Source organism: Girardinichthys multiradiatus, chromosome 5, assembly GCF_021462225.1.
Source record: "Girardinichthys multiradiatus isolate DD_20200921_A chromosome 5, DD_fGirMul_XY1, whole genome shotgun sequence".
In the NCBI taxonomy this organism is placed as follows: Eukaryota; Metazoa; Chordata; class Actinopteri; order Cyprinodontiformes; family Goodeidae; genus Girardinichthys; species Girardinichthys multiradiatus.
The window spans coordinates 35,022,611-35,043,409 of NC_061798.1; the positions used below are offsets into that span (position 1 = coordinate 35,022,611).

Sequence of the window (20,799 nt, forward strand, 5' to 3'; positions counted from 1 at the left end):
TGCTATGGTTAAAAGGTCTCAAATATGTCCAGATGTTCTTCATGGGTCATTAATTGAATGTAGGTTTTTCTTAAATTTGTATATTTGTTGTTTCTTACTTATTAATTTTTCTTTTTGGAAACTTGCACTGATAGCAATTTTTCACTCTCCATGTTGTGGTTCTGGCTGAAGAATCTGTGCTGATATAAGGGACCAAACAGCCCAGTCAAAGGGAACTAATTACTCAACATCAAGTCTATTTTATAAACCTGCAAAAGAAATCTGCTCGGAAACTGGATTGTTATTGCGGGTTTATGGAACTGAACTTTATCTTCCTTCAGGAGAGTGTATATTTAATCAGGTCTGGCTTGAAAAACACCTATTTCAACAGTTGGTTAAAACCTCTTAACTATTACAATGGTTAAAGAATAAGCTATTATAGAAAATATGTTAGTGACGTGATTCACATGCTAGAGTCAGAACACCAAGCTAAATTAAAAAAATGTACCTTTTGTTACTCAAACGTTTAAATTTATCTAAATTTATCATTCGATTTTTTTGTAGGTTTAAAATGTAAATTGTAATGTCCCTAAAAGGTCTCAGAAAGTCTTATATATACCCTGAAACTTGAAATCCAATTGTGTGGTTTAGGTCAGCTGTTGCAGTATCCATGTTTTTTTTTTTTTAAATGGGAATGAAAGATACACATTCGCTCAGATTACATCAGATTACAACTCATATAAAACTAAATTAGAAAAAAAACAATAAATTGCAAATGTAAATGATCCAGGTTATAAGCAGGCCTGGTGCAGGACATATGCGTGCATTCAAGTGTTTCAAAACCACAATTCATCAAACAACAGTTTAGACATTTATGGTAAATCTGACAAACCTTTACAACCAGCGATTTACAAGACCTCGTGTGGCTTCATTCACAGACCCTTGAACCCACTTTCCAAATCTCCCCAGTGTTCTACAAAAGGATAGAAGGCAAATTAAAATATAAAACAGTCCGAGGGGGCGTCTGATTAAAAGCAGCTATCATTTAATTTTAGATTGTTCTCTTTTTTTCTAAATCACATTTGCAGCACAATGCCTCTGATCTTATTCACCTCTGCTTATTAACTCTCTGCCCTCCCACATCTTACTATTGTTTTCTCCTAATGCAAACACTAATATTTGCTCGCCAACATTTAACGGCAATAGAAATGTCATTTGGACCTATGATTTACAGGTGCCCTCCCTGATCCGGGTGGCCATTTTCAAGATGAAACAGCAAGCACTGTGTTCCTCCCTCTCTGCCATTATGTTGTTTATAAAGACCATAATTTTTCCCCACCTGTCTCCCAACCAATCTCTGCTTCTTTGCCTGGGAAACATTCTCATCTGTAATGGCTCCTGTACGTCAGTTGTGAACTTTATTAGGCTGCTCTGTGTTCATGTGGATTGAAGTAAAAAGTAGGCATAAGACTTAATTGCCTGGACTTAGTATTTACAGCATAGAGTTTTATCGCATAGTTGACTAGGTTGTGGAATAATAAAGAGCTCACAGCAAGCTTTAGCAGAATTGTTTTGTGACACTAATGCTTTCATCACGATTTTGTTCGACACCAATTTTTACGCAGAAGCACAGATGTACAAATAATGTCTTCTAGACAAAATAGCAGGTCCTGCTTCTGTGAAATGTAACTCTAAGAACTAAGAACGCCATTTTTGAAACTTTACAGTTAAGGTAAAAATGTCTAAAAATATGTTTGCACATTTGTTCAAAGCATTATACCAACGACTGAAATTTGTCTCAAATCAGATTGCTCCTCCTATCTTTTTGCTCGGCATATTTGTGGCATTTGTTCACTTTGCTGACAACCTAGAAGTTAATTTTATTTCTAGCTGTCACATTTCATGCCTGCGTGCACGTCCCTGTGAAACTGGTTTAGCTTTAGAGGCTGCTTGCTAGTTGTTATTCAGCCTCTCTTTTCCCCCACTCCCTGCTCCAGCACTCATTTGCCATGCTGTTTTATCTCCTTCACTCCTGCTGCCAAGCACCAATTGAGCTTTTGAAATCGGGGTTCAACCCTTCACCAACTCTCTATAAAACCTGCCTTAGGTTTGCAGGACCAGTTAAATGAGAATGTAGAACTTTTTAGAGCCCCCGAAGAGCACAAAGTGTGAAGATTTAAATGCTAACTGTGTAAATTGAGGTTATGTACTCACCAGCCACTTTATTAGACACACCCTTCTAGTACCAAGTTGGACCTCTTTGGTCTTTAGAACTGCCTCAAGTCTTTGTTGTTGGCTGCATGTCCATGAGAGAGAGTCTCCCAATACCTCCATATCCCAAAGGTTACAGTACAGTGATCTCATTGTTATGTTCAAGAAACCGCCATAGACATATAGTGTGTTATGTGGCTTGAAATAGCCATCAGAACATGGAAACACTGTTTTCATTTAGAGATGGGCGTGTTCAGCAACAACACCCAGGTAGACTCTGACGTTGAAACGATGCTCAGTTGGTCCTACGGGGCCGAACGTTTGCTAAGAAAATATCCCACCCCCTATTATACTTCTCCCACCAGCCTAAACTGCTGATATATGGCAGGATAAATCTGTACTTTTACATTGGGTGGTCTTGTGCTGCTATAACCATCTGTTTTTAAGGTTCGAAATGTTGTGTATTCAGAAAGAGCATTATTGGTTGTAATGAGTTGCTATACTACATTATAGTAATGGTTATTTGAGCTCCTGTTGCCTTTTTGGGATATGAAACCAGCCCGCCTCTTCCACTTTGACACCAACAAGGCGTTTCATCCAGCGGCTGCTCACTGGATATCTTCTGGGTATCAAAGGCTTTGTTTTTCCTTGAATAAAACACTTCAGAAGTTTAATCTTAAGGTTTGATTGTTAAATAAACAACACTGCCTTTAAAGAAAAAAAAATAATAATGAAAATGTTAGGAATGCATTCCAGAGGATGTGCTCCTTCCTCTGGGTCAGGGTTGAAATGTAAAGTATGCATACATTATACCCGGCCATAATGACTTATGCTTATTTATGCATTAATGTTTAGTTAACTTTGGACAAGAAACAGCTTGTTGCCTGTTTGACTCAGCACAAACTGTCTCCTTGTTTACTATGCAGTACTCTGAGGAATAGAGCAAACTGATAGTTGTTTGTCTGTGTTTCCTGACAGGGTTGTTTACCCATATCCTGTTGGATGAAGCAGCTCAGGCCATGGAGTGTGAAACCATCATGCCTTTTCCTCTTGCTAGCAAGACCACTCGCATCGTGCTGGCTGGGGACCATATGCAGGTAAGGAGACAGAGTGGGCATGACGGAAATTTACGATTCATTTGACTCTGTTGACGTTTTGTCCACGAGGGGAAAAGTGTCTTCATTCATGTTTATTGCCATAAACTATAAACATTACATATTACTTTCAAATGCTTGTATATTTTTATTTAAATTGTGAATTTGATGTTAAAAAAGACTTATTTGCCAGTTATGGCTCCTCTGACTGTTCCAGCCACAGATAACAGGAATTCAAAACTGCTGTGATTTAAGCTTTCTAAGCAAGCGCAAGGAGCAGAGCGCAGAGAGTGTATGTTGTTATCTGTAAGACTAGGATAAAAGCACTGTGAGAATCTGGCATGAAATCATTTTCAGAAACTCAATCTTAGTCTTGTTTCAGCTAACAAAGAAAACAGAATTCAAGTGTAGTATCTAGTTTGGTGCTCATTTATATCACCAACTTTCTTCCATCTGCATTCTAACTCAGAAAGAGCTAATTTAATAGTCTTTAAAGACCGTGGCCTTTACTGATTAAATCAAAGTCAATGCATTAAGTTAAGATTCAGTCTAAAATGTATCTGCTTTGCATAAAAAGTGGCTCCTTCCTGTGGTCCTTCGGCCATTTGCAGAAATACACCGCTCCCGGTCAGAAGCAACCAATCAGAGCCAGGAGGAATGTCTTTGCAGTGTTAGTCACGCTCGTGTACACCCCTCCCCCGCAAATGCGTACCGTCATTCAAGCTCAAGGTTGCCGGTGTTCTGCAGCTGTGCTAATGATTTGAGGGCCAAGTTTGTAGTCAACGTACAGGCAGGCCATAGTCAGTCTAAAGCATATCGATGATGTGTCGACCCTACCAGTGAATGTGCCATAGCTGTTTATCCGCCGTCCTCGGTGGCCCTACTTACTAGCCTGCGTGTTCACTGCCTGCTCTGCTGTGGAGGGAGGGCTGTAGCACAGCAGAGAGCAAGGGGGAGGGACCTTCTAGGGGTGCTTGTTCACATTTTCAGGCTAAGTCCACGGTTTCAAACAGCTGTCAGATAGCAGCAAGCACATCTCGTGTTATCTCTGAAACCCACAGTCTGTTTATTTAATGAAATTCAAACCCCACGGAAGACAACAGAGGTATGAGATGCAGTCTTTAAATTTTCTTGAGACTAGACAGCTGAAAACAGGCCGTCTGTGAAGGAAACCATAAAACTTCAATACAGAAGTTCAGTTTGAGCTCTGATTTAGATTTGAATAAAAAACAAATAGAATTCTTACAAGAAGGGTTTTTTTTTTTTTTTTTGGTCAGTTACCCCGAAAAGCTTGGATAAATCAGTCCATTGACTGTGAATAGATTGTTTTACTGAAGAGGCTAAATTAACTTATTTTTCTTTGCAGTAAAGTACTGGATGTCATTTAATGTTTTCCTTGTCAATCTCATTTTTAACGTCAATGCTTGGGTAAAATGGACAATATGATTAGATTATTTCTGTCCTCATAATAGACACAGCAAATAAATTGAAATTCACTTCAATAAAAAAAAAAAAAAAAATGAAGTAAAACCTGGTAAAGTTTTTGGGTTAAGTTTTGAAATGAGCTAAATTGCCCCCTCATACTCCGTTTCTGTTTAATTTCCAGCTCAGTCCGTTCGTGTACAGCGAGTTTGCACGGGAGCGTAACCTGCACGTGTCACTGCTGGATCGGCTGTACGAGCACTACCCCTCTGAATTCCCCTGCCGCATCCTCCTGTGCGAGAACTACCGCTCCCATGAAGCTATCATCAAGTAGGTGTGAGCACTCAACACTCCTGGCAGCTAATCAGTTCTGGGAGAGACGGTATTAAAGAGCGCATTGGGAGGTTATGGTTCTGAATGCCTACATTCCAGAGCAGAGTCTCCCCATGGAATAAAGTTGTACCGATGTCATGGGAGAGCAGTTCTTACACCACCGTGAACAAAACAGTGGCTTCTGTGGTACTGGTCAGAAGGTGAAATGAGAATTTGAAATTACTCAAAGAAAGTTATTGGACAGAACAACATATTTGAAAAGGATTTGTCTGTGTTGTTTCAAGTTATTTCCATGCAGCTGTAGGGGATTCTCACAGAATAATAACTTTAAACTTAATGACCACATTTTGATTGTATTTGACCACATTTTGAACACCACGATTTAATACAAAATTCTATATCAGGATCTAAAGACTATTATTATAACATTATTCTTCCAGCTGCTAAAATGACAGATTGTTATTGTTGCTAAGACCTTTTCTATAAGATGCATTTATAATTGTGATTTTGATAAAAAAACGAATGTTGACAGCCAATCTTTTTAAAATCTGTCAGCTTTTTCATGTACTCATGATGATTTTCCAGCTTTATTTGTTCAGCTAAAGAGATTTTATTGATAAAATATAAATGTACTTTTTAGTTGCAAAAAGTGTGTCAATGTTGGTCAAAATAGTAGGGGTAAGGATGTAGTAATTGTCTTTGTTTTTTTTACGTAGTGATTAGACTAATCAGTATTTCAAAACTTGACTGTTTCACATTTAATGATGAGCACTTGTAGTTTCTCCAATGTTACAATAAAACCATGTGGAGTATAAAGTTTTTTATGAGCAGATCTCTATCAAAACCCTATAAGCCTTTATGCAGTCCTGTGGGTCTTCGTGTCTAAGGTCTGAATTGTTTAATTCAGTTTTAATGAGCAGTCTTTATTCATTTCTCCTGCCGTCGCTCTTCTCTTCCCAAAGCTACACATCCGAGCTATTTTATGATGGGAAGCTAATCGCAAGTGGAAAGCAGCCATGCCACAAGGATTTCTACCCGCTGACCTTCTTCACAGCCAGAGGAGAAGATGTCCAGGAGAAGAACAGCACTGCCTACTACAACAATGCAGAGGTATGAGTTGGAACATTTAGCTGATGAGACAAATATTTACAATTATATTGATGAAATATAATCAGTGTAATTCAGATCCTTTTTCATAGACATGTAGTCCTTCCTTGAAACATTTATGTGTATTTGTTCTGTTTGAAATTACTTCTACAGGTGTGTAGCACATTATAGCTCAACCTAAAAGGAAATCTAAAAAAATCTGATAAATAGAAAGAGTTCATGGACTTGGATATTGTAGTTAAAGTGATTATTTATCTCAGATTTGGAAATGAGTTAACTACTGAATAAGCTTTCTGCTTTCATGATGATTTGGTTTTAGGTCTGCTCGACTATGAACCAGAAATGCTTTTTATATAGTGTATATATATTTTATATTCAGGACATTGTTTAGAGCTGGTCAGCGTTTATCTCAAAGGTTTAACAGAACGTCTGCTTTCATTAAGCCACAGCCTCCTGTTTCGATGGACTGTCTTTGATCCCTCACTGCTATACAAGTCATAAAGCCCCCTTTGTTCTTCAAATATTTTTTCTCCTGCTGTTGCCTTTTAAGCTGGGTGAAAAACATCCCTGACTTTGCTCAGTACCTTTCAGGTCACGTGTATGTTGGGATCCTGTTGTGAAAACAGTATGGTGTTGTCTCCTTTTCACCTTAAACATCTCATGTCAGGGTGTTACAGTGAAGTTACTTTCAAAAGGGAGGGGTTTGTTTTTTCAATACAGGTTAAAATATTACCTTTAAAAGTCAGTGTCTCTGTCTCAACTAAGCAATGTAATGGTTTCACTTTATTTGCACAAAACTGTACTAAAATATTGTACATGATCAGTTACTTTTATTTTGCAAAGAAAAGCAACAAATTATCATACTGCTGCTTAAAATAAAAGGGATTATTAACCTTATAATGATGCTATCCATTATATTTATTTATTGTTCTCCTGATTTTAAAACCTAGAGTGAAACTCACAATGCAGCTTTAAATAAAGGCATTTGACATATACCCAATAAATGTTAGTAGTTTTCAGATGAATGTGCTTATTGTGCAGAATATTACTCAGTTTTGTTGACTTGCTATACGGGTGTCCAAACACCTATATTTGTCTGTCTTGTAAGTAGGGATGGGTACTTTTCACATTTGAACTGACACAGTACTGATACTCGATACCTGGGAATCGATACTAGTACTCAACGGTACCAGTTTTCGGTACTTTTGTGTGTGTTTATGTGGTAATAAATGTTAATTCGTTTAATAAAAAGATCTCAGAAATGTTCAATTTAACATATTTATTTCTCAATATATATACTTTTAATGAATATATCAAAAAAACATCCAGCTATTATTGTAACATCTCAGTTGTTTCAAGCATTTCTCAACATTAAAACCCTTAACTGACTTCGCCGTTGATGCACAAATTAAAACCCAGCCATGTTGCTGGCCCCCCTTGGATAGTGGTAGGGGAAACGCTGCAGGTGCTTCCTCAGATTAGTAGTATTCCCGCCGCTGGCCTTGCACATTGCATCACAAATATTGCGGCGAGCATAATCTACACCGCATTTTGAAAAGTGGAGACATACGTTCGAGTGCGTTCTATCAGCCACGCTTGCTTTGTTGACGGTACCAGCGGCTACTGACGTCATTACGCTCCCGTGCGTGCAATGCTGTGTTGATGTCAAGCATGGAAAGTCGCCCACTCTTCCACTCCCTCTGTGTCACAATGAAGCGTTTAGGTACCGAAACATGGAACCGTTTGATTTTATGTGAATCGGTACTCGGTAGTACCAAAGGAATTCAGTCGGTACCTATAAAAGTACCAAATTCGGTACCCGTACCTACTTGTTAGCGAGGGATAAGTGTGGAAGCCTTCTTTCAGCCAGCAGAGCAGCAGGTGGGGTGCTCCATTACATTATGCTCCATGCTGCCAGAAAAAAGTCCAGTCCTACATTAAAAGGACTTTAAACCAGTGTATTAATTACCTCGATTACTGAAACTGGACCAGGCCTGCTCTGATTGTCATGACATTAGTGGAGCAATTTTCTAACTACGAACTGTAAGTCAAGCCTTAACCCACTGGCTAAAAACTAAGTAGGCCTGAACTTTGCAAGTCAACCTTCTTTTAAACATTTTCTTCAATAATTTATAGCTCAGCAGCCTGCAAGCTGCCGCGTTGAAGATTGTGGGTTTGTCAGAACAGCTGAAGATGCCTGTAAGTGTTTAAACTGTCAGGGACCAGAATCATCTCCTGGGGCACTGTCTGCTGATGGAGCACTTGTTCATTTCTCAGTAAAGTGTTTCTGTGCATGCCCTTTAATGATCCAAACAGCACCATCATTTGCATATTTGATCCTCTAGTTGTTTTTCTTTTATCTCAACACTTCAATTCATTTCAAGATGTTATTGTTATCCACAACACTTTGGTTGGTTGGAGACACAATGTGTTTACATTCACAGCAAGAAACGCTTATCTGCCTTACTTAGGAGCTTTGTTTGGACTTTATACTGTGGAGATGTTTTTCTCCGAGTTTTTGTGTTTATTATCCAAGAGAGAGACCTCAATGGCAACATGCAGGTTTATAGTATATACACTCACCGGCCACTGTATTAGGTACACCTGTCCAACTGCTCGTTGACGCAAGTTTCTAATCAGCCAATCACATGGCTGCAACTCAATGCATTTAGGCATGTAGACGTGGTCAAGACGATCTGCTGCAGTTCAAACCAAGCATCAGAATGGGGAAGAAAGGTGATTTAAGTGACTTTGAACGTGGCATGGTTGTTGGTGCCAGACGGGCTGGTCTGAGTATTTCAGAAACTGCTGATCTGCTGGGATTTTCACGCACTACCATCTCTATGGTTTACAGAGAATGGTCCGAAAAAGAGAAAATATCCAGTGTTGATGCCAGAGGTCAGAGGAGAATGGCCAGACTTGTTCGAACTGATAGAAAGGCAAAAGTAACTCAAATAACCACTCGTTACAACCAAGGCATGCAGAAGAGCATCTCTGAATGCACAACACGTCGAACCTTGAGGCGGATGGGCTACAGCAGCAGAAGACCACACCGGGTGCCACTCCTGTCAGCTAAGAACAGGAAACTCAGGCTACAATTCACACAGGCTCACCAAAGTTAGAGAATAGAAGATTGGAAAAACGTTGCCTGGTCGGATGAGTCTCGATTTCTGCTGTGACATTCGCATGGTAGGGTCAGAATTTGGTGTCAACAACGTGAAAGCATGGATCCATCCTGCCTTGTTTCAAGTTGGTGGTGGTGGTGTAATGGTGTGCGGGATATTTTCTTGGCACACTTTGGGCCCCTTAGTACCAATTGAGCATTGTGTCAACGCCACAGCCTACCTGAGTATTGTTGCTGACCATGTCCATCCCTTTATGACCACAGTGTACCCATCTTCTGATGGTTACTTCCAGCAGGATAACGCGCCATGTCATAATGCACAAATCATCTCAGACTGGTTTCTTGAACATGACACAGTGGCAGATGCTGGGAAGCTCAATTTCAAGATTGTTGATTCGCTCATTTCACTGTCAATCAAAAAGGGATTCAGCCTCAGACAGATCATCCAATCATCATGCAGAAGCTGAGCGTCCAGGCCAGCCGAGGCCAACCCACTGCCCCATAGACCCCCAGAGACGTTGAGCGTCCGATGGGCGGGACAAAGTCCAGCATTTTTGCTTCGCTATTGAACTGTTTAAAACACTGTGAAGCTGCGGGAATGATTCAGAGGAAAGCCTCTCACCAGTGATAAGAAGCTGATTCTGAACAAAAGTTGAGCGTGTTGTAGTGCATATTTAGTCAATGACATGTACACACAACAGTATATATTTGATCACTTATTTTTTGACATTTTAGGGGAAGCTGAGCTTGCCTTGCAGTCTTAGAGCAATCGCCACTAACATCACAATGAGTTCACTGGACTCAAAATGGCCTCCACAGTCACCAGATCTCAATCCAATAGAGCACCTTTGGGATGTGGTGGAACGGGAGATTCGCATCATGGATGTGCAGCCGACAAATCTGCAGCATCTGTGTGATGCTATCATGTCAATAAGGACCAAACACTCTTAGGAATGTTTCCAGTACCTTGTTGAATCTATGCCACGAGGGATTAAGGCAGTTCTGAAGACAAAAGGGGGTCCAACCCGGTACTAGCAAGGTGTACCTAATAAAGTAGTGTATATTACAAAACATGTAGACAAACATTATTTATTTTCCTGTCACAAAGTGTTTTTGTTTTCTTACACTGATTTTCTATCACGCCTGGCAGACGATAGAATGAATGTTGGTCTTGACCACCATGCGCAGCACAACCCACAATTAAGCAATTTTCACCATAGTTAAATGAATGGTCTGGAGTTTTGCTTCACTGATCATATTAAAACAATGAAAACAGGCTGCAGCTGCCACACAAGATGGCAATCGCTAAGTGCGGACACATGACGTCATATGATAACCCCCCATTGTGCTCTGTTCATTTGGCTAAAACAAATAACACTTAAATTGGTGATCTGAAATGTTTAAACTCACCTGGGTCATTGAATCTAAATTAATGTCAATGACCCCATCACCCCTGTAGGTGTTTGAGATTGTGGAGCGGGTGGAAGAGCTGCGTAAGAAGTGGCCTGTCGCTTGGGGTAAGCTGGATGAGGGGAGCATCGGGGTGGTGTCACCATACGCCGATCAGGTTTTCCGGATTCGTGCTGAACTTCGAAAGAAAAGAATGCACGAGGTCAGCGTTGAAAGAGTGCTCAATGTCCAAGGTGAGCAAACAACTTTAAAAACAATACAGAAAATATGTTCTGCATGAATTAATCTTTGTACTAATCTTTATTTAAATGGCATGGTATGAGTCATGCATGTGTTTACTTTGAGGTATTTAATTTTTCTTTATATTGCTAGATTTATTAGAATTATTCAAAGGTTGCTCAGATAAAAAAAAATACAAAAAAGTGGAAACTTGTCTTAAACTTGACATTTCACAAGATTTATATGATGTTTTTGTCTTTCTGCCACAAAATAGGTTGAAAATAAGAATTACGTTGAAATACTTTATTCTTTACAGTATTTGATTCAGTTTATCAGTGGTTTCATCTCTTTGTAATATTGACACTTAGTAAGACTTTTTTCTTTTTTCTACCTTTATTCTGCTTCAGTTTTATGCTGCTCTGACTTGTGTTGCATCCAGCTGCTTTGTGCATGTCATGACCCCGTCATTATTCACATATGAAACAAAGCATGGCATGCAAACAGAAAGGAAAACCAGTCTTCTAAGTACTTGTATTTTAAATTCGAGGGACACACATTTTCCTGTTTTGTCAACAGGCTCTGGAGTTGGACAAATATTAAATTATCATGTAAATTTTTCTTCAACTGTGATTATGTTGTATCCTTCCTGTGCAGCTACAGTTGTTACGTACTTAAGTGAAATTTAGCATTATTCTCTTTCTATGATTGGTAATGTTATGGAAGTGCTGCAGTGTTTTTCTTTTTTATATTTTTGTTAACGCTAGGCTAACATTTAATCCTGCTCTGTACCTGCAATAATAACAAAGGAATAAATGTGTCCTCTTAGCATTAGCATTGCCAAACCTAAAATGTGTATATGGTCTTATTGGGCTGATGCATTACTGAACATTAACCAACTTTATTGAAAAAAACAAAAATGTGCAAAATATGATTTTGCAGGTAAACAGTTCCGGGTGCTGTTCCTCAGCACAGTGCGGACACGATATACCTGCAAGCACAAGCAGACCGCCATTAAACGCAAAGAGCAGCTAGTGGAGGATTCGACTGAGGACCTCGACTACGGTTTTCTGTCAAACTACAAGCTGCTCAACACGGCCATCACCAGAGCTCAGTCTTTGGTTGCAGTTGTGGGAGACCCCATAGCTCTGTGCTCTGTTGGACGCTGCAGGTAATCCTGCCAGATAAATATTTTAGATTTTTGGTCATACCCTTTCAAACTGTTTTTAGGATTACCTAAACAGCTTTTAGATTAAATAAAAGTAAAAACCAACATTTAATATATTTTTGGGAGTAGAAATTGGGGTTTAATTAGAAACCGGTTCCTGTGTTATGATTGACAAAAATACATACACGCAATAAGAAAATAAAGAATCCTTACTATAATGTCAGGGGAAATTTCCTTTTTTGTTTTGTTAATTTTATTAAAATGATAATTAATTTTTTTCCATATTACATCAAGCATTTGTTAAAATAAAAACTCGACGCCTTTTAATTGATTTATTCCGAACTAATTTAGATCAGTGCCCTCCGATCGTTAACATACAACCTATAGTAACATCTGGAAAGGTTCTCTACAATTAAATATAGGAAGAGTTTAACTCATACAGTGCAGATCTTGTGTTCGTTCAAAGATTAACTTTAGTCCTAATATTTTCATGTGTACACTTGTCAAAATTATTATTTTAAGGTTTTTTACTATTATGTTCACCTAACTTTGTGGGAAGCACAAAAAATTGGATCCAAGTGATTCAAGAATTGGTATTAGCCAGTACCTATTCCCAGTACAATACATTGTGAAAATAAATAACCCAAATTTCAATAATTACACTTTTTTGTGTAATAGTGTCCTGCTTTGGAGACTCAGTTCTATGCTTTAAACATTTAAAAATTGAAAAACATTTATCTGTGCTTTGTGCAGTTTGGTCTCCTTCAGTGAGAGTGCATACATCCAAACAGGTCACATGACACAGACGGACAAAGAACCCCTGCAGCTTCATTGTCTGTGTTGATATTATTTTTAAAGAGTAAAAAAGGTTTAGATTGTTAGCGGAAAACCCAGGTTTGATTATCAAATCAATGTGCCTGAAATAGATTACAGTGTTAGAGGCTGTGCACACAAAAATAGACCCTAATTGCTGAAAATCTGCCGTGCAAAACTTCTTCAGGGTGTAGCTGAAAAATTACACAGGAAGTTTCATCAGGGACTCTAGATGTCGATCATTTTAAAAAGCTGCGATGTGGACTCAAACAGTAGTTGTAATTGGGTAGTTATAACCCTCATTAAGACACATTTAAGGAAGGAAGAATAAAAACAGTCTTGCTCATCCACTGGCGATTATATTTGGGATTGATCTGACTTATGTTTGAACACACGTTATCTCAGCTTAAATGCAATTGTTCCTTTTCTTGGATATAGGCTGTAATTGATCCACCACAATGTTGGATCTATCATGGTTTGAATTAATGTGGCTCACCTCCACAACTGTCTCCATAATGACTGGGGTTTGTCAATTCTAGTCAAAACAACATGTCAAGGTTTTCACTGTCTGGCTGCTGGGAAATGTCAGCCGGTCTGCATCAGGCCAGTAAAATTGATGTGATCAGGATGAGTGCATTGTTTACCCACATTTTAGTAGCTGAACTTGCTATTAAAGCAGTGAATAAAGCAAAGCATAGATTAGGGTGAAACTGAAAGTTATTTAGAAAAACAACATTTTGTGAAAAACAACTTGTAAATAAAGACAATTGGCATGCTTTCATTTTACTGTTTGTTAAATTACTGAATCTATCATTTGCTTTTTTGGTCTACTTCTAGAAAATTTTGGGAGCACTTCATTTCCATCTGCCATGAAAACTCTAGCCTGCATGGCATCACCTTCGAGCAGATCAAGGGTCAGCTGGAGGCTCTGGAGCTCAAGAAGACTTATGTCCTCAACCCGTTGGCCCCAGAGTTCATTCCGCGGGCCCTGAGGCCCCTTCAGGGACACCAGTCTTCTTCACAGGGCCTTCATCCCCACCATCATCCACATCCTCAGCATGTTCTGCCTGCTTCCAACAAGCAGCCTGCACAACATCACCAACAGCAGCAGCAGCAGTCCCCTCCAAAGGTAAGGAGTTGTTTAGGGGGGGCAAGTTTATTTTTTATTTTTTATAATTTTTAGTCGAGAAGCAGTGTGAAATCGGCTGGTCGACTGAATCGAATGTTTTTCAGTTTTATCAAACATGACCATAGACCGAATTATCGTAAACTCAAACATCAAAACGTTTTCCAGTCATGAATGCTCCATACCAGGTGAACAACTCCCTTTGGTTTGGGTTCTGTTACTGACCGAAAAAACCCAAAAATGTTTTCAGTATCAGGATGGTGTTTAAACTTAAGTCAGAGAAAACATTCAGATATAAAAAAGTTATGTTGAGACACAGCACCAGTTTATCCAGGCTGTGAGAGAGAGAGCAAGGCATTGAGCAGATAACAGGAAGGCTGAACACAGTGCAGCAAAGTTTTTCTGCTTTAAGCTTTTGAGCTTTTAATATTTTGTAGAAAATCTTGGATTAGATAATGTTTGCAGCATTTTGGAAATCTTGAAGTTAAGGTAAATCTTTCCATTCTCTATAGAAAAGAAATACATTGAGACCGCTGTTTACAGTTAGTAAAGCTAAATGCACTAATGATTAAGAGAAGATCCATCCTACTAACAAAACAAAAAAAACACATCCAGCATATCGGTTAAAACACAATTTACCTTAGAACTGATATAAGCGGAAGCTGTCGTGCCCAACCTTGACTTTCTTCATGTTGTAATTTGTTATTGCAAACTCACTCTTTGAGAAGAACAAATACAAATGTGTCTATTTCTCTTGAAATTATCTGTGCTCATCTTGCATACATTGAATTTTTCGTTTTTTTTTTAGTCGAAACGCCTGTTATTGGTGGGCTTGTCCTTTCCCCTACATCTTCATGCAGATTCTTGTTTACTACTTTTTCTTCAGACTCTTTATCCTCACTGTATCTCACGTCTGGTTTTTGAGTTGATTATAAATCGTTCTATTTTGCGTGCCGTATGTGTCCCGCTAGCTAGTGGAATAACTGTTGCCTTGTAGCACGCTCTGCTATCACTCCGTGGCAGTTTGGCGAGCCATGCATTCAGTATACCTGTGGTAAAATAATAGTAAAACCCTTATTTACAAAGTCTTCTCTCACACAGAGATCAATATTTAATGACTGCTACGGGCAAAATTATTTTTAATATGGTTTATATATCTTCCCAAATCTCTCAAAAGGAAATTAGAGCTTAAAGTTATATGATGAGGTCAAAACTTTGCAAATAGTCTTAAAATCAACAAAATTCTGACCACTGCATCTCTAATTATTTTACGTTTGCATAGTTTTATGCTAAATCTGCAAAGCCCCTGCTGGCTTTTCTTCTCTACATCTTAAAATGAATGCTAAGTATTTAAATTGTTTTCATTTTGAAATGTTTTGAACTGAAATCTGAAAATGTGGATTATGTTATGTACCTTATTTGTAGTTTAAAATTTTCATGTGTTTTTTCAGGTTACCTGTATTATACACAATATTGTAGGACTTTACTCTTTAAGGTCAGATATTTGGTAACATTTTAATGCTTTTTTAAATGAGCAAAGGAATGACCAAAATCATGCATGCAGTAAAACGAAATGTTCAAAGCTTATTGAAAGTGCGAAACAAATTACACATCTGTTTAATAGTCTATATAATTTTCACCACAGGAAATGATTTTATGATTACCTATTTTTCATCTGTAAAAGAAAATGTATATAAAAAAAATCTGAATGGAAATCAGCATTGTGTGTTCGGCAGAAGGTTTTCTTATTAGATTGTTTAGCTGGTTTAAATTGTCTTTGTGTGCCTGTCTGTTCTCGCATCATGCCCTGAGGTAAAGGTTAACGAAATCAGCAGAGCTGCCAACCTGCTGCCATCACCCACTGGGCCTAATGAGCCCCAGCTCCGGCAGCCAGCTTTGGAGATAAGCACACACTTCCGCTCCTCCGTTCTCTCCATACTCTATCACTCTCAGACATGGAGCTACCTGTGAGAAACTATAGAGTTGGTGGTTTCTGCCATTGCACCCTAAGTTTTTAAAGTCTTGACTATTCAGAATGTGTATACATATCTAATTTAATACCAGTTATTATCAAGATTCCATTTCTTTTATTTCATTTTTATTAATCATTTCATTAGATTTTTTGTAATTTATTGCTTATTTAATAGAATTTTGAGGCAGATACCCAATCTCAGCTTTATCTAAAGCTTTAACCAGTCAATATTAATTATAGCTGATTTGGATTTCCCTTTAAGAAGATGCATAAAGCAGCATTCAAAATGTTGAATATTTATATCAAAAGCAGCGGCCACGGCAGACTCTATATGTGAGAGAACAGTCGCTGTAAAACAGGGCTGTGATTATTCTATATGTGTGTGTGTGTGTGTGTGTGTGTGTGTGTATATGACCAGGCTTTAGCAAAGAATTGCTAAAACATCACTCTCTCTTCATGGTCCATGTAGAAAATACAGTTTCCTTTTGTATACTGCCTTAAATCTCTGTGCTTTCTCTGACTTAATTTTAAAACACCTTACTGTTACTGGAAATAGCAAACTTTACATCTTCTTCCCTCCCTCAGTAACAGGGTCAACAGAGAGGAGTGCTGTTATCCAGGCCAGCTGGCAGCGATTAGTGCGGTGCCTTTAAAGGATCAGATTTTTGAGTTTCTAAGTGGTCAGTCAATAATTAGTACTGTTCAAGGTGAAATATGATAGAGACATGACTGTCACCAGCTGATTTCTCTTTGCATCTTTATTTAAATGGAAGGCAGTTTATATAACATTAACATTTTGACTGTTCTTTCTTACACAGAAATTAGACACTTTGGAGTATAGTGTTCCTAATTAGCTTTTTTGTGTTATTTTACAGCCACCATATTAGTTTCTCCATTCTTTCCTCTTCCTGCCCTTATGAACTAACTGGTTTCATAACTAATTGCTTTGCTTTGCTGCAGGGTAAACAGGCAAACCACACAGAGCACCTCCCACCTGATGGATATGGTGAGTATCACCAAAACCCTGTTTGTTGTTGGTGATTTTTAAATCATTTGACTTAAAAACCTTTCTTTCAGAGTTTTCTTTTATTTGTTTATGCAATATCCCTGAAGAGTTTATATTTGTTATATTCCACTTCGATTTACTGAGGATTTTTACCTGCCTGAATGCCATTTTGATAGGCAATGAAAATACACCAGAACAAACATACAATTAGATTATCTTCAACATGGGCTCTTTGATGCAGCAGCCCAGATGGATACATGAAGGCCGAAGGCTGTTGACACCATCAGAGCGAAGCAGCTAACAACAGAACAATCTTCACTAGGGAAATGCCATAAGTTTGTCAGCAGGCTACTTTAGTCTGTACTTTTAAGAAGTTCGCTGTGAATGTCAACATTTTGACTCCATCTAAGGAATAATTCTGGTTGCAGCTTTCCTACGCAATGTGGAAAAGTATGGAATTTGACAGATCAAGGTGTTGGTGCGTTTTAGTATGGAAAATATTATTATGAATATCAAAAAATCTTTTGTTACAAATAAAAAAAAAAAAGTATTTTCTAAGTTTATTTGGTGTCCCTTTGTCAGAAATGTTAAATCCATCCCTTTGTCCAACTACCGTATTTGTTATCAATACATCCACCAACAATCTTTTCGTCTGTCCATCATCTGTCCTTTTGCTTATCCATCCATTTATCTGTTAATTCATGTCATTCTGTTTATTCATCCCCCCGTCTGTCTGTTAGTTCGTCCAGCCATCTTTTTGTTTATCCACTCATCCTATCTAGGTTTTTTTTAAGTAGGTTTAATATTTAGAGTTTGATCTGGACAGAAATGCCAGCATTACATTTGTGGTATTTTTGTATTTATAGTTTAAAAAAGGGCTGCATTAAACAAAAGAAATGACTAAACTAATCTAGAAACTTTTGAATTTAGAAAAGCGCAATATATAGCAATTCTGATAATGCGGGCTGTATCATTGTGTCAATAAATCACAGACCTTCCAGTTTGTTTTTAATTGTATTGCATTTCCCATCCTTCTAATTTTAGTGCAATCCAACCCTGCGGTGTTGATGGCAAATCCTATCCGGGCCTTCACACCTCCTTTGGGTGCTACACCAGCTGGCATAGGGAAGTCGCCCAGCCCTGTGCAGCGGATCGATCCTCACACAGGAGCCAGCATCCTCTATGTCCCAGCTGTGTATGGAGGAAACATGGTCATGTCCATGCCTCTGCCAGTAGGTTTCCCCATTTATGTACTGCAAGCTTGTATATTAGGCCAGAGTATGGAAAATCAAATGTAAGAGTGATGTGTCAAAATAATAATCGCTCCCTTTCTGTTTGCAGTCTACCAGAGAAATATCAAATTGATTTGTGATTTAGTTTTGTTGTCCTAAGTTGCCTTGGCCAGGTTATCAGAACCGTTTTGCTGTGGATCCTCGCATCATGAGCCACCCTGCAGCCGTGGCCTACAACTTAAATCTGCTTCAACCACAGAATCGAGGCTCTCCCATCCCTTATAGCGGTGTCACCCACCCCTCTCCTTTAGGAATGGCCCAACCCAGCCCCGAGAAGGACCTGCAGGCTGACCTTGCCAGGAATGGTCTGCTTTTTATTTTTTATTTGCTATAGTTTCAAAGAACTGTATTTTAGAAATGCTTCTAAGCAACAGAAAGTTGTTTGAATGTGTTTTAATTGCAACTTTTAGGTAAAGTAGATGGATGCACAAAGGCTGAACAGACCCGTCTTCAGACGCCAGAAAGGAAAAACACAGATGTTAGGGAAAAACAGGCAAGTTTTTTCATTAGTTGACAAATACATGTTTGTTTTGTGGAAATTACCGAAAGCTCCTTCATTGACAATTATTATTCATCTGTTGGATTGAAATAATTCTTGTGTATTTTTGTGCAGGGAGATTTAGACACAGGTCAAAGTCGAAGTTTAGATTCCCAAGCAGAGGGGATAGTTGGATTTCCTAATGCTTTGCTTCATCGAAAAGAGCCTTCAGCTACCCAGAGATCCCTCAACTACCACCTGGCACCACCCAGCCCAGCTTTTCCTCCACACCCTGCCAGTGGAAGAACCTTCCCCCAGCAGTATCCCGTTCCTAGACTTCCCTATCGGGTCAACCAGCCTCCACATCCAGGAATGCCCCAACAGAATCAGCAGCAACAGCTCAGTCCTGCCTTCACCGGTGGAAGCCATTCTTCCTTCTTCAGTGGCTCCATTCCCACTCACAGATCTGTGCAGTCACCCACTGTGGATGGGACAGAGTCTTCAGGGGTAGAGGAGATGAGCAGCACCCTTAGGACTCATATGGGGCACCCAGGGGGACAACACCCGGGCCTGGCACCACACACCAGGGTCAGCAACTTTGGGGAGGATGGACAGGATGGAAGCATGGTAGACAGTTTAGGTGAGTAAAAAACATATTTTTGGTTTAATTTCAATGAGCTATTTTAAAATTCATGTGCTTCTATAGTGTTGGAAAGTAATGTTATAGATAAGTAGATTACATATTTTAAAATGTTGGATACATAAATTCTTTGCTTGAATCTCAGGCAAAAACAAAACACATAGATCAGGACAATAGATGCAGCAGTTCAACAAAACGAATATAGCATTTGATCATTTTGAGTCATTTTATTAAAAGCTTAAAAAAAAATGGGTAGTTAACTTGGCTGCAGCACATTTTTGTTTTTGGCTTTTGTTGAGATTTTAGTGAATGCCTTGAACAAAATGTAGTGTAATATCTTAGAATTTAGCTTTATTTATTTATCAAAACAGAAAGTTTCAGTTTTTGGTTTGCCAAGATGATCAACGGAAGCATCCCTCCCTCAGTCTTAAATTTGTCCTTATAATTTGCTTTCAGGTTTGCCTGTACTGTTTTGTATTTAAGATGCAGAAATAAAACAATTCCTATTTAATTAAACTGTGGCTGCAATAATTTCCATTCTTTGTTTTCTATTCCTTTCAGGAATAATTTCCCAATAAGCAGCACCACAAATTGGATTTTAGTTTGATTAAAGTCCAATTACACTAACTCAGAAGTTGATAATGAGGGTGAAGCATTCCCTAATTAAAGTTTTTAATTATCTACGATAAGGAGTGGCACTCTTTGTAGTAATATGACTTTGATAAATAGTGATTAGCTGAAAGAAAAAGTATCTTGATGAATAGTGGATCTTTGTCTTCTACCCCTGGCCTTGCACTGCCTCAGGTGGTAGATTGTTAAACTGCAAAGGTTTAAAGTGTTGCGTAGGAATACAGTGTGGAGTGACCACTTGCAAGTCTGTTAAATTATGATCAGTATCCTTAGCATCAGGGGCAGAAAATTTAAGCTGCCCTCGAGGAAACTCGAGGCATTTTGCAGTTTCTTGCAAAAGTAACGCCTACCTTGAGCTTGCTCACATTTTCCACGATACAGTCACAAATCTAATTTCTTTGTGATAGACCAACACAAAGTGGTGCATAATTGTAAAGTGGAAGAAAAGTGAAACATGTTCTTCAGGTTTTGACCTTTCAGTTACCAGGTATTTTGTGTTGGACTCTCACATAAAAGCTCAAGTAAATACATTAATGTTTGTAGTTGTAATGTGCCAAAAATGTGAAAATGTAGTTGTGCACGTTACTGTTTATGAGACCATGTTGTAATATCAAATTATGGAAAATGTGTTGTTTTTTAAATTGTACAACATTGTAAATTGTAATACTGATTAGGATTTGCTTTAAACTTAGAAAGACGTCGGGTTTAAAATGTCCTCTAGAGAAAACCCTCAGTCTCTTTTTTCTCCATCTTTCCATTCAGCTGGTAGCAGCTCATT

The 20,799-nt window shown here is 38.6% G+C and overlaps 1 protein-coding gene across 3 annotated transcripts in view; it reads left to right on the plus strand.

Moving 5' to 3' along the window:
- The window catches only part of helz (helicase with zinc finger), a 67,303-nt gene that overhangs the window by 38,407 nt on the left and 8,097 nt on the right, over positions 1–20,799 (plus strand). For all 3 annotated transcript variants that reach the window (XM_047365329.1, XM_047365331.1, XM_047365330.1), the window contains 11 exons: positions 3,169–3,287; positions 4,891–5,036; positions 6,002–6,149; positions 10,730–10,913; positions 11,839–12,067; positions 13,715–14,006; positions 16,936–16,981; positions 18,026–18,213; positions 18,374–18,578; positions 18,684–18,766; positions 18,887–19,391. In XM_047365329.1, the coding sequence (XP_047221285.1) occupies positions 3,169–3,287; positions 4,891–5,036; positions 6,002–6,149; positions 10,730–10,913; positions 11,839–12,067; positions 13,715–14,006; positions 16,936–16,981; positions 18,026–18,213; positions 18,374–18,578; positions 18,684–18,766; positions 18,887–19,391 (2,145 nt within the window). The remainder of the gene's footprint in view (positions 1–3,168; positions 3,288–4,890; positions 5,037–6,001; positions 6,150–10,729; positions 10,914–11,838; positions 12,068–13,714; positions 14,007–16,935; positions 16,982–18,025; positions 18,214–18,373; positions 18,579–18,683; positions 18,767–18,886; positions 19,392–20,799) is intronic.